This window comes from Leptosomus discolor, chromosome Z, assembly GCF_034619465.1.
Source record: "Leptosomus discolor isolate bLepDis1 chromosome Z, bLepDis1.hap2, whole genome shotgun sequence".
NCBI classification, from domain to species: domain Eukaryota; kingdom Metazoa; phylum Chordata; class Aves; order Leptosomiformes; family Leptosomidae; genus Leptosomus; species Leptosomus discolor.
In genome coordinates, this window is record NC_141419.1 from 76,799,823 (window position 1) to 76,814,005 (window position 14,183).

Sequence of the window (14,183 nt, forward strand, 5' to 3'; positions counted from 1 at the left end):
GAGTGTGTGTGTATGTGGGGGGGTGGGGTGGGGAAGAGAAAAAGGAAAGGATTAACCACAGCAACCCCCCCAAAAAAACCAACAGCTCTTTTTTCTGAGGGAGGACTCGAAGGATTAAAAGGCAGCAACTTCTGAGGCGATTTGTCCCCTGAGTTATGGATGTTGGTGCACTTACTTCAGGCCAGATCAGAGCTCAGAGGGATCTAACCAGAAGCAGCAACCACCGGCTCTCCACTTGCCTTTTACCAGGTTTTACCCTTCCAGTATGTTTCATTTGATAAGACATTTTCCAGCGCCCAGAGTTTCAGTACAATGTGCAAATGGATACTGACAAATGGTGCCTCAGCCTTTTCCCACCTGCCTTGTTGCTGCTTGCTGCTGCTCTTCTTGGTGTCTTCTGTGCCTGTCACCTGCCATGACCTCGGCCAGGACATGCTGTCCCCGGAGGCCACCAACTCTTCTTCTTCATCATCCTCCTCCTTCCCCTCGTCCTTCTCCTCTCCTTCCAGTGCGGGGAGACACGTGCGGAGCTACAATCACCTCCAAGGAGACGTGCGCAAGAGGAAGCTCTACTCTTACAACAAGTACTTTCTCAAGATTGAGAAGAACGGCAAGGTCAGCGGCACCAAGAAGGAGAACTGCCCCTTCAGTAAGTACCGCTCTGCCCCCCGCACCCCGGCCGCGGCAGCCCCGGCCCCGGCGCGCCCGAGCCCCCTTGCTGGGGAGGGAAGGGGAAGGTGGCGGTGACGCCTCGGCGGGGAGGGGGAGCGGGGCAGAGGTGGGGTGGGCTCCTCCGGGACGCCGCTCCCCGCCGGCCCGTATCTGCACATCTCTCCGGTTACATTTGCTTTACAAATGGCCTCGCCGAGCACAGTTTGTTTCTTGGCCTGGCAGAAGAGCAAATTAGAAAGATTTGTGAGGATGTGGCGCGGAGTGTGTGGGGGGGCATTGTCTCTCGAATCTGAAAATCATTATCCCTTGTCATTAAAGTGCCTTGACGAGAAGGCTGTATTGGAACAATGCATCGATTTCCCCCACGCGCGCGCACACACACACACACACGATCTTCTCCCCGACCCGCGCAAGAGCCCTCTGCCCCGAGCCCGGAAAAGGGGGTTTTCCTTCGGGCTGGGATTTTTGCCGGGGCTGCCCCTCCGCCGTGGGGGTGCCCGGCGGGGCTGGCGCTGGGGGCCGGTACGCGGCCGCGCAGCCGCCCGCGGTGAGCGGTGCCGGTGCCCGCCGCGCCCCTGGCGTGCGCCCCGCCGCTCCCGGGCGGCAGCGCCGCGCCACCGCTGCTCGCTCCATTGTAAACATCTGGGGCTGGGCGCGCACAGACCTCACACGCGTTTCATTGTCGTTCCATTGGTTGTGTGTGTGTTTTTTGTTTTTTGTTTTTTTTTTTTTTTAAAGAAATTTTTTCAAAGCAAAAGTCATATGGCTGTTTCCATGGCTGAAGTTCCGAGGTTTTCTGCAGTACTAATTATGCTTTTAGTAATAGTATACTTCTGGTAATGTATTTTTGGCTGTCAGTGCTAGAAATGTATTTTTCGGCTTTATTCGGCTTTCCTGCCTGTGCAATCTCAAATTGAAGTAACTGTAGTAAATCTCAATATACTGCATTGTAAGTCTTAAGTGACTGCATCCCGCTATAGTAGCATGCTGAGAAAGTAAGATCTGTTACGCAAGTGTTGGAGGAAACTCTCTGACTCGCTCCGTTGGTGGAGAACCACATTTTGGTTCTTGAGTTGTTTCATATAAATCAGATGAACCTGGGGACAAATCTTCTGTTAAATTAAAAAAACTTAGTGACTTAAGTAGATCCCTTGGTAGCTAATGTGTAAAGCAAGGAGTACTTCAGCAGGCTGCCATGCTGTATGATAGGCATTACTGCTAATTCAGCTGTATTTAGGCTTACAAATAGGGAGGAGAGGGCTGCTGTATCGTATGTCACTACTTCACTTGCTCCACCTTGCAACTTCATGCTTTTACAGTCATCAAGTGCATGATAAAGCTTTAGATGTCAAAGCAGCTGAATTTTGTCACCTCCCTTTCTATATTTCATAGGAAGCCAAATTCTTGAAACATTTCGTTAGAGTTCTGATGAAGACTTCACTTTGATGAATTTGTGTGGAATGAAGTCCTAGCACTGTATTTCTTAGATTACTTTTGTTTGCTGAGAAGGGCAGCATCACTCCTGTAAAACAGGACTCTGAAATCTTTGTGTGCATCTCTGAGAACATCAAGCCATTCTGTGTAGAACATTGCTGCCGAAAAGGCTATAAGAGGCACAGTCTGGCAACAGTGTACTTGGAGTATGAACCACACATCTGAGCAGTCCCCCTTAGCCAGCAGAACTGTTCAATGAGTAAAGCTGCATGCATCCATGAGATTGTGCAAGGTCTTGCCAAGAACAGGTAGAATACACTGAAATGCACATGGACATCTTTCTACTCTTTCAGTCTACATGTAAGAACACCCCCTTGCAACTATAGGATGTGATTCTTTTTTCCTACTTTTGCAGTCAATGCATCAGAAAGAGAATTGTCATTCTTGGTGATGTCATGATTATTGTTACATCTGCAGAGTATCTGTTGAAAGAGAGGAGAATGTGATTTGTTTCATATAAAAGCAAACCAGCGCCTTTATTATACATAGTTGTATCCTGACCCTCAAGTTAATGTGCAATGAAGAAAGGACTCCGGTCATCTTAAAACCTGCAACTTGCAAACTGCACTTAGGTCACTAATTCAGACCTAGAGTACAACGTCTTTAAATACAAGACAACCACGATCTTGTTAGCAGAAGATAAGTCAAACAGTTGTATGTTTTTCTTCAGTAGTCATTATAATTTGCAGTGTGAAACTGTGTTTTCTGTAAAAGTACGTAGTCTGAGACTGTTTAAGAATGTATTTACCATGCAGTTATTTAAGGGTGTCTGTGTAGCAAAAAGTTGCAAGCGACTCACAAAATCAATGCTTCTCATAACCTCACATGTAGTTGTGCCACCATAATACTGCCATAATCCCCAGCTGGACTGATTCAATGCAGATATCTGGTATCTTTAAGATAGTCTAAAATATGTAATTACATATGAATATATTTTTGCCATGCATAAAGGGTTAGCTGGCCAGCCCACTAAATTGTAGCCTGTTTAACATTAAAGGCTATTTAAACTCTAATATTAAAGTTCCTCTTTCAAAATCATGATTTCCTAAACAAATAATGGTGGCTATTAACACACAAGACTGAAATATTTTAATTTGGGGGCTAATTTTCTTTTTCTTATATGCTAATGTTTGAAGTCCATTTGTGCTGCAGTAAAACCTTATCTGTAGGGCTGTAAGATCATGATATGTTGTGTAATTAGACAACAGCTTTCATGGCTGGCAGCCAGTTAAGCACTGTCAAGTAAGAAGAACAGTTGGAGAAAATCAGAATAAACATCCAGAAAACAGAATTTAGTCTCCAGACTTTAAATGGCTCAAGCAGCGTTCATAGATTGGCTCTATAAATATTGTGTGGAGTATGCTAAATTGAAGTGTACTCTGGCAGATGTTTTCCAACTCGATTGCTTGGAACTAGTCCGTCAGCCTTTCTCTACCTATACGGTAATCGGAACAGAAGTGGCTCCTGACTGCTCTGTCAGGAGGCCGGGGGAACTTGCAGCATTTGGCATAGCTGGAGGGTGTCACTAGATAGAAGTAGGACATTTTTTAGGTTTTGTTTTATTGTTCCTTACATATGAAAGATTGTTCTTAAAATGCAAGTACTAGCTCATCCTGCAATACCACAGCTGTGAAGTCCCTTGCCTCTGTTCTTTAGATAGTCTTTTGCATGCATGAGTAAGGAGAGCTGTACTGCTTTCTGGTGACCTAAGTACTTGGGGGAAAAACAAAACAAAACAAGCTTCCAAAGAGTAATTACAAAAGCTTTCACTGTAACTTGAGATCTGAGGTGACCAAGAGAAGCTTAAGCCATATATTAAAACTATGAGAGAAGTGCATATGCATCTTTACTTGCACCCAGGAAGCTTTCTTGAAGATAGTGAAACTCTGAGTTTAATGGATGGCATGCATTGAGCTACATGATATATGATAAGCTCTTTCAGGAAAACTTGAATGAGTGTTGTACTATTCTCAACTGACTTTTAAGGCAACCATTAATAGTGCTATGAAGCACACAGACTTCAAAATTAGAGGACAGATCTTAGCAGCTGAAGAATGGTCACACAATATGCAATGTTTAATTAGCAGCAACTAACCTGCAGTTTGTGGAGGGAGTTCTGCCTGAGCAAGGATTGCAGGATCAGGCTATTATTTAGGTACTTGTTTAGGGAGTGGAGTCTGTGTCACTGAGCCTGCATATTAGTGCGAAGAATTGCTGGAGCGTTTCCTGAGGGCTTTGGACCAAGCGGTGCTATGCAAAACCTACGGTAGATGGCGGCACAGCCACTCCCTGGTGTCACCTCTGCTCGAAGTAGGTGGACAAAAAGGGGCTGGATCCTAGCTGTATGTGTTAATTTAGCGCTAGAAAAATGAAAAGCGCTTACACCAACTAAGATTCTATTAATCGACCTTCTGAACATCCAAAGTCGATTAATCCAAACAGTGCAAAGGCACTGCAATTGCAGAGTGAGAGTGTTTGCTGGTGGAGCTAGCATGAAATAATTAGCTACTTCTCACAAGCTAACCTATTGCAGGCTTTTCCCCTGAGTATGCAATTTTTACACATAGCTTTAGGATCTGCTGAAGTTCCTGATAGTCTTTGGTTTTGCTTTAGTTGGTGTGGGGTCAGATTACCAGCATAGTAAATACTAGCAAGAAAGTTTTGAGCCTCATTCTGTAGCCCAAAAGATTGAAAACAACCACTCTAATTACTAGAAATGCTGAACATTGCTACTGAGGGTTTTCAGTGTGTGTATCTATACATGACACATAAATACAGATTTGTACTATGTATGGGGATATACACATAAAAATAGATAAGTGTGTTTTCATTAAATATACTCAGTTTGGTACTCAGTTTTTTGATTGTACCTCAGGTGTAATAAAATCATAGAGCTTGATAGGTACCTTAACCTCAGCTGTAAAGCTCAAACCAGATTCGAATACTTGGTAAAATATGTTCTTTTGCTACTGAACTTTTTTTTAAGCTGGTTGTTTGAGGTTATCGTTTCCTCATGAACTGCTGTTTGTAAATTAATGTAAGAACTTTTCTTTGTTTTTCCGGAGACTGATTAGTAGGCATATGTGTTTTGTTGTTTCACTCTCCATAGAGATCCAGTTTATTTTTTTACTAATCAGAAGATTTAAACTAGGAAATAGTACTGTTTTAGTGAAATAATTTAAAACTTAGGTTCTTTACTGTGAAATGTGTAAGTTCTTATGGAGATGGTTTCTCACTTTAAGCCTCTTTTTTCTTGTCTTCTGCAGAACTGAGTTATGTAATTTATAACCAGCAGTATACAACCTTAGGCACTTAGGATTTATGAATGTGGAAAGAATTGTACTATTTAACGTCTACATGACACTCTCCTGTTACCCTTACTGCATTCCTGCCTTGTGGACCCTCCATGCTGATACTGTAGCCCTGTCATAAATCTGTTCAAAATACACAGTTGTAAGAAGTCTTTTTGTCTTCATAAATCTAACTTATAGCCACTTGTAAAAAAAAAAAAAAAAAAAAAAAAAAGGAAAGTGGAAAGTTAGGGACAATTGGAGGTTTGTTCTTCTCAAAACCACAGAAGAAAAGAAAGAAACGAAGGGGCATGCAGGCTTATAGATGTGTTGCTGTTTTAACGGGACAGTTCTCAGGTAGTGGCTAGGTCAAAGCATCCCTTGAAGATGGCGTTAGCTGAGTGAGCACTATAGAATGTGCTTACGCTTCTGAAACATCTTGGATGCATTCGCTCATAGGATAAGATCCTCTGTTTTGAAATAAGGCATTTAAAGATGACTTTCAGATGTCTTTGAGCTGTGTATGTGAATAGGGGCCTTTTTCACTTCAAATAGGAGTCGGATCAGATGCTGCAGTAGGGGAGTCTTCATTTTTTCTGCAGAGCCTTTCCTTTTGGAAAAGGAAAAAGCCTTCTATGAGCAAATCTTGTTAACCTGTGTATCTTAAGTTAAAAATAGCATGTGCCTATGTGAACATAGGGAAACATCTCCTGTCATTGTGGATGCATGACTTTTCCTCTGAGCAAGTAATATAATTGCACAACGAAGGTTCAAAATAGGAAAAAAAAAAATTGTAAACAATATTGTATTTATATTCTTAGGCTTAATATTTGGGATGATAGAAAGTGTTAGCAAAGTGTTAGCAAAACAGAGAAATTATCTGGTCACCTTGGGATTTGTTATAATGCTCCCTTAATGGCTTGCTTGTGTTTGGTTGTTGTTTTTTTCTCAGTTTTCTGAATTAAGCACTTACAGTTCCTTCTTCCCCAAAACAGCACGGAATTGAAATTTCAGTTTGCACATTTTGACCACTTGCTACCACTGCTTGCAGTCACCATAGGATACTGAACTACCTTATCCTGATGTTCAGAGGTTTATTGTCTAATGACCTCTTTCCACTTTGAACAGCACAAATAGTTTTAATGTTTATCAGCATTAACAACCAATGTCAGCTTGATGAGATTAAATAGAAAAGTAACCTTTGCTTGCTTTGGGCAATGAAAACCAAATTATCAGATCAGAAATGGAGAGTGCATTTAGTTAACATTAGCATATGTATGTTTCTTGGACAGTAGATATACTAGTACAGCTAGTCTAACAGTATGCACTATCAAACAAGTTATTCTTTTGCCTCAACTTTTTTAATGCAGTATTTTAATATCTTGCAGCCTTTCACTGCTCAGATGCTTTGAATACAGAAAAGTAGTCAATGTTACTTGCAACCGTTCGTTCTGTTAACTAGGAATATCCTTTCATAGCCTTATTAGTTGCTTCTGTTTGTAGTGCCAATTTGTTGTAAAACATCTCTGTTAGTTACAACATAGTGAAAAGCAGACAGGAAACATTGTCACATGAAGTCTTGAAAAGTCAGCCTGGGAAAGCTCTGTGTTTATGAAGAAAATTATAATCTTCAAGGCTAGGAGTGAGGAGGAAGTGGCTTAATCTTTAATCACTGAATGGATATTAAAACTGAATTAGTTAGTTGGTGCATTATTAAAACTGATTATGCTACTCTGTGAGTACAGTGCAACAAAGGGAAGTTGCAGGAGAAAGAAGTGGTTACAAGTGAGCCAGGTCACACACTAAATAATGGCTTTAAAGGCACTCTTTGCTTTTAAATTAGGTCACTTGTGTTCTTTCTTTGAACATTCAGTTCTAATTGCAACAGTAAATCAAAGAATACACTCAAAGTAGATTCCCATGTAAGGTGGACAACTGGACAGTGCCTTTTTACTGCTACTAACACGTGCATCCAATTACTGAGTTGATATACTCACAGTGTCAGCGGTGAAGCATTCCCCTATTTTATAGTTAGCCTAAAGAATTATTAGCCTGTCCCCTTTCACATTTACCTCTAAATAATCTGTCAGTAGTGTATATCTTCTACAGTTAAAGAGGAATTTTCACACGCATCGAATCTGACTTTCAAGAAAATGAAATGTTGAAACTACACCAAAAGTTTCATTCCTTTTCTCCCTCCCCCCTTCCATAATTTCTGGTGTTGTGTAAGAGAAGAAAAGGCTGTGGATGCTAGAAACTTGAATGCTCATGAATTTTATGTAAAAACAAAGATCAGATCTTTCATAAACCTTGATTTAGTAAAGCAATATGATGCCTGCTCCAGTCACAGTAGAGAACATGTGTGAAGGACAATAAACTTAGTTGGGGTTTGCAGTTCCTGACTCTTCTTTCTATGTGGGGAGCAGAAGTGAAAATGGGGGCCTGAGAAGTCTAGTTGCTCCTACTTCTTCCAATGATATTACGCGTTCAAATATTGCACAGAAATAAAGGAAATACAAGTTTTCTTTTAGGTTCCTGATGCACATCTGTGCAGCTGTAGTCAGTGTGTGTGGGAGTTGGGAAGGGGATGCTGAAGCATTTTGGAAGCATTCAGGATGTTGTTTAATTGGAAATACAACATGGTGCTAAGTGGAGGCTGAGTATAAATCAATGACATCGTGCCTGCATTAGAGGAAGGGAATGGGAAGTGTGACAAGTGCCAGAGCAACACTAGAAAGGATGACAAGAAAGAAATAGGGGCAACATGTGTCTTGAGTGGGAGAGAAGTGGGGAGGGGGGACCGTGGCTTACCCATTTTGGCATCTGTGGACTGTCAGTGATGCTGAATTGTTCTGTCTCATCTCACTGCATCGTCATTTGCTCACAGGCTCAACCTATGAAGCCCTTAAGGTGCCTGTTGAATTTTCCTGAAAGTGTGTAATTGGTGTTGGGATATAAACTCTTCCCACTCCCAATTTCATTGTGTCTTCTCTGACCCTGTTGTAGATGCTATTTGGTACATGCTCTGGGATTCTCTTCTTTACCTTATCCTCTTCAAGAAGATTAATAACCTGCTTTATTGCTAATGTCAAAGTCAGTACAGACTACTTGCAAGCAGAAAGGTGCACTTGGAAGTAATAAACTATTTAAAGGAAGCACAAATAGACCTTGTTAAAAAAAAAAAAAGTTGGGGTTTTGTTTGATTGTTTTTTCTTCAATTTTTCACTATGCTAGTACTACCCACTAGATTTGTTATGAGAAACATACACCTGAAGGACATCAAGATATCCTAAACTTCTAAGTGTTTTAATCTTTTGAGGGTGGAATAGGGTATTTTTGCAACCAATACGTTTAGTGTTATCAAGTATGTCATGTTTTGTAAGCCTATCTTTAAGATTTGAAGTAGTTACATAGTTAGAAGTTCATATATTCAGTAACTGTTCGTTACTACAGTGAGCAAGAGAATATATACTCTAAAATAGGTTACAGGGTGACTACATTTAATAGGAAGTGGATTTTGTAAGACTGCAGTTTTAGTACCTTCTTTCATAAATTTTTATGACATTTTAGGAGACACTAAAGCTCCTGGTGTTCACTGAAACAGTCTTTTGACTTCACAGAGCAAAGTTTGCTCTCTGTGTATTTCCCTGATACTTACTTTTTCCCTATGGTTTCCGAGATGTTCATTAAAAGGGTAAACCATGTCAATCTGGAAGTACCTCTCTCATTTGTATGAAGTATCTTAGTACCTGTGGCACCTGTCCCATGGAGGAAAGGAAGCTAATGAAAACCTTCCCCTGAACTGTAATATTAGCTGACTTCACTGTTCCCTTCTCTCCTGTCTTGGGGGAAGCAGGGTGGTGTATGTGGCACATGTTCTGACGACAGGACACCTTTCCTTTGTCAAAACACTAGTGCTAATTACTGCAATACAGAAATTGTGTTCTGAGGATGTGTAACTGCAAAACTAATAGTAACATGAAAAGAAGCAGCAGAGAGTCTAGAGGTAACCACATGAGCCAAGCTGTGGCTGCTTTCTGTTAGTCTGATTCAAGGTCTGGGCCTGGTTGCTTAGCTGGCTCTTTAGATGCTGAAAAGGTAACATCCTCCTGTAAAAGACACATGTAGTTTTGGTGCTACCCTCACCAGGTAGCTGGATCAGCAGTAGGTAATTTGGCCAAAGAGCTGAGCTAAGACACCACCATGTGTAAACTGGAGCAGAAAGTTAATATGAGCTGAGTTTCACCAGGTATTCTGAGGTGCAACTAGACATCCAAGCCATTGCAAGCTCTTAAAATTGTTACTTTACCTGGTTCTGACAGAAATAGTTTGGAAAGTGAGTAGCATGTTAGAAATGGAAGGAAATGATTGTTTGAGCTTCTTACAGGTGAAGATGCTGCATGAGGGCACATATTATGGAAGAACATTATTATGAACAGTAACATTTACTGTCATGACTGTTAGCTTTTATTCACAGACTAGCATCACTTCTGCTTCCAAACACCCATGAGCACACACAAGCAATGACTTGCTTCTTAAGGCAATGTATAGTTTAAACCTCTTAAGCACCTAAAGCAAAATTCACTAAGGTTAGCACTGGGACGTGCAAATTACGCCCTTTCTGAGGCCCAGAAGTAGCTTCAATTCAAGCAGTTTTGCTGTTTCCCTTGGGTTTTGTGTTGTGGGCAGCCTAGTCCTAGGGCAAAGAGCATAGAGGGAGATGGTGAGATCATACAGACTGGCAATTCTATCCATCCTGGCAATTATGATGTTTCCTATTGCCAGCATACTGTGGGAGATACTGCAGGACAGAGGGTGGCGGACAATACTAACAAAAATCTCTGCTTGAAGTGCTATGTGCAGAAACGGACCATTTCTCTCACAGCTTCACATGGCTGAATAACCTGAGTGGTACTTGGAACCCAGTCTGTACATCCCATGGCATTTAGACTGTGTAAGAGCTATCTATGAGTTATTCGTTGGCACTTCCTTTCCTCGTGTGGTATAAACCAGTCAAGAACAGTGACTGCTGATTGCTTCGAAGGTGATGATAATTGTGTATTAGGAAGCCACAAGACCGACATTATTAAAAACATTTTGAGATCACTGTATGGAAGACACAGAAAGATTACTATTAGTAAATGCAATGCATAAAATACCTTGCTATAGGGCTTTGGATGAGGAAATGCATTTCAGCTGGATGGTATACCTCACAGAACAGCTACTCTCAAGGTTGCCACTAAATTGGTTGGGAAAGAAAAGGTCCAACACCAGCTTTCTTTGTAGAAGAGATTGTGGGGTTTTTTAACTTTAGAATCTTAATGACCAGGATGGATTTTTTTTTATCAAAAGAAGGCCGAAACACGTAATGGCCTGCATAATGATGTAGGGTTGTGGGAAATTAAAGGCTTATATCATTCACCATGTGCTGTGAAGGTACCCTGGACATAAAGGGAGCTGGGGGCCTCTTCTGAGTTCCTCATGCTCCTCCTGATGATGGTCAAGCAACACAGAGGAGGATTATGCTTAAAGGGAGAGGGAAGAAGACTGAACAATTTGGCACAAGCATAGTCTATGGGAAGTAGACTTTGAGTATAGGGAGTGCCATAAAGTGTTAGGTGTTATGAAATATCAGGTCCGATATATGTTTGTTATCCATTGTACCCCAAAATTTATAAATGTGTTTGACTTGAATGTCTCTTTGGCTCTTTGCTGCTTATAAAAAGAGGATATTAATACTTCCTACATGAGCAAGGGTGTTGTGAAAACAAATTATTTGTGAAACACACCAGTAACATTGTGATGAGTGCCAGGGAAAAAAAAAAAAAAGCCCACCCAGAGGGTAATCATTCTCTTTTTACAGAAACCTTTGGATATAAGGAATAGCAAGGGCAGTTTTGTCCTCTCACAGAACAGGAAGGAGTAGGCTACTTCTTAGCTCTAGCAGACTTAGGTGTTTGTCTTTTGACTACAAAAATCTGAAGATTCCCCAGAAAAAAAAATACTCAATAACCTCTTTTGCAAGCATTCTGTCAAGATTACTCAACAAATTTGTTGCATAGCATAATAAAAGTTAATGGCAAAATAGCTCCTAACCAAACAGCATGGGCACAGGCGCAAATTGGATCTGTCCTTCTGTCAAGCTGAGCTCTAGGTCTGGTTGTGCTGAATGAACGTTACAGTCACAAGTGATGTCAAAATTTATTTTGCTTTAAAGATATGAACATTAGGATGTTTCAGCTCAAAGATCTATATAATTTCTATGATTAAACAGTTAAAATATAATTGCAATTTCACTCTCTTTACTGCCAGGCCTATCAGCCAAATAAATTTGAGCACAATCTCCATCTAATATTTATTGTATTTGGCCCTATTATATATTTTTGGAACTGCCTGAATTTCTCTGAAATGCTGTCTGTGTGTTGGAGTTACACTACTCAAATTATTTGTTTGGTTTTTATTTCTTTTCCTACCATTTTTTTTATTACTGATACTTCCCCTTTAGTGTCACAGACATTATTCTTTCAGTTTTAATTTATTACAGTTACTTTTACATGTCACAACTTCTCTTTGAAATGACAGCCATCCAAGTTAAAGTCTTTTCAACTTTAGTGAAAACACATATAATGAGGCTGACACTTGGCTCATGTGGTATTAATCTGGTCTCTTGGTCATTTCTTCTGTGTCTCCTGCTGCAGTCGGCTCTCAAAAAGACATATCTGCAGCTGGGGAGTACATAAGATTAACTTCCGCCTCTCTGTGGCTTCTTGCCTCAGACCACACACCAAATAATTCCTCAAAGCGTTATCCAGATTTGCTTAAAATTCACCATGCTTGCTTTATTCCTTCAGTTCTGCCACACATGCCTTTGTGGACTCTGCTTGCAGCTGATTCTGCTTATGAAACAGGAAACATTTTGCAAATATGAGGATTTGGAGACAAACGCCATTGTAAGATATCTATAATAATTTCTCTATGGAGCTCTTCCCTTTTTGGTTTTGCTGATTTTATAAATATACACCATAGACCATAAAGGTCAGCAAGATGACCTTTTTGTTTTTCAACTGTACTCAGGGCGTAACAACGACTGATGAAGCTTTTCAGTACAGACTGAATTATAGTAACTCCTGTGCCCAAAATGGAATTAAAAAAAAGGCAAACCAAAGTGCTTATCTTCAGGAAGATCTTTAGTGCTGTCTGATCTGTTACATTCAACAGTGCTACAAAAAAAATTGCCACTGGGTGCATGGAGGAATTGCTAGTCAGCGCTCTTTTTCAGGGACCTCCAAACCTTAATCAAAGTTTAAAATCCATAAAAAGGGAGCCACAAATGTGAGGAGTACAAGTACCTGTGCTCACACACCAATGCAAACTCGATAAGTATCTGGAATGTTGAGCAGGAAAACCAGTACATAAAAACATCAAACTACTTTCTGTTACCTTATGCTTAGTATAAGAAGTTATAACTGAAGTCACCAGACACTTCTCATTAAGTTCATAATGGGGATGGGAACATAACTTTGGTGTTTGAGTAAACTTCAGTCTGGCATTTTCTAGTATTACTGTTGTTGGTTTTTCAACTAAATATTTTTTCATGGTAGTTTCAGAATCTTTCTGCTTTCCACAGCAGCCAGTCATAAATACACACACACACGTATATATATATGTATAAACTCTTCATTTATGGATGTGTTTTGTGTGCCAAGCTATGGAAGTTCTACATGCAAAACTCTTGTTACACACTCACAGACATACTGATAATCCAAAAGTAGGTTGCATGATGATGCGACTAACATACTGCATAAGATGAAATTACCAAACCGTCCGTAAGGGCCCTAACTGAAGAGCGCACTTACATTTTGGGATCGGATCCTTATGCAGCCAATGCTGTGGGCACCTCTGGGAGCTCACTCTATCAAGTTTGTGATGTGAGAGCTCTCATGATGTGAAACATATTGCGAATAAGTACAAATCTGTGTCATTATTGCAGTATTTGGACACATTAGATTAATGTCTTCAGGAGGACCATAGCATATGCTTTACCTAGCAAAGGATGACAAATGTTAAGAGGCTTCTAGATATCTAATAATAATTTCGGAGTTTAGTCAGTTAAAGAATTTATCTCGTTCTGTTATACCAATAAATATCTTGCTAATGAATCCTAATTAACATGAATGACCTTGTAGCAGCGTTTTTTGCTGTTCCCTTTTTTTTTTTCCCATTCCTTATCCAAATAGTAGGTTTGTTTTCTGATTTTGAAGGAGAGCTGATACTCACAACTCATATGTCACAAGCCACTAAAAGTGTCAAAATCTTACAGCAGGCCCTTGGTGGCTTGTTAATCTTTCCTTTCCCCCCCCTCATTTTTTAAAGGAAACAGACTAATTCACTTAAATATAATGAGAGCCATGCTTGGCATAGCCTACTTTTTAAACAGTATCAGCTCAAGTAAGATCTGTCTTATTTCGTTGCCTCGTTTTCTTGGCTCCAACAATCAAAACACAAAGCTGAAAAATACAGGTTTGTATGGCAGAGCTATTTCATATGTCAAATGAGAAATGCAGCCTGCCATTTTTATAAGAGAAAAATATACAAGTGTTAGGACAGGGAAGTGTTTCTTCCTTTGTGCCCCTCCCCTTCTAAATTATCATCAGCAACATGCAAAAGGTAAACCTCTGTGTTAAATAAGGAGACCAGATGTATGTTTAACCTCTTGCCCTCATTTTT

At 40.4% G+C, this 14,183-nt stretch overlaps 1 protein-coding gene across 1 annotated transcript in view; it reads left to right on the forward strand.

The window, feature by feature from the left end:
• Nucleotides 1–312: 312 nt before the first annotated feature.
• Nucleotides 313–14,183, forward strand: part of FGF10 (fibroblast growth factor 10) — a 63,124-nt gene continuing 49,253 nt past the window's right edge. The window contains exon 1 of the mRNA XM_086479957.1: nucleotides 313–649. Within this exon, the coding sequence (XP_086336083.1) occupies nucleotides 313–649 (337 nt within the window). The remainder of the gene's footprint in view (nucleotides 650–14,183) is intronic.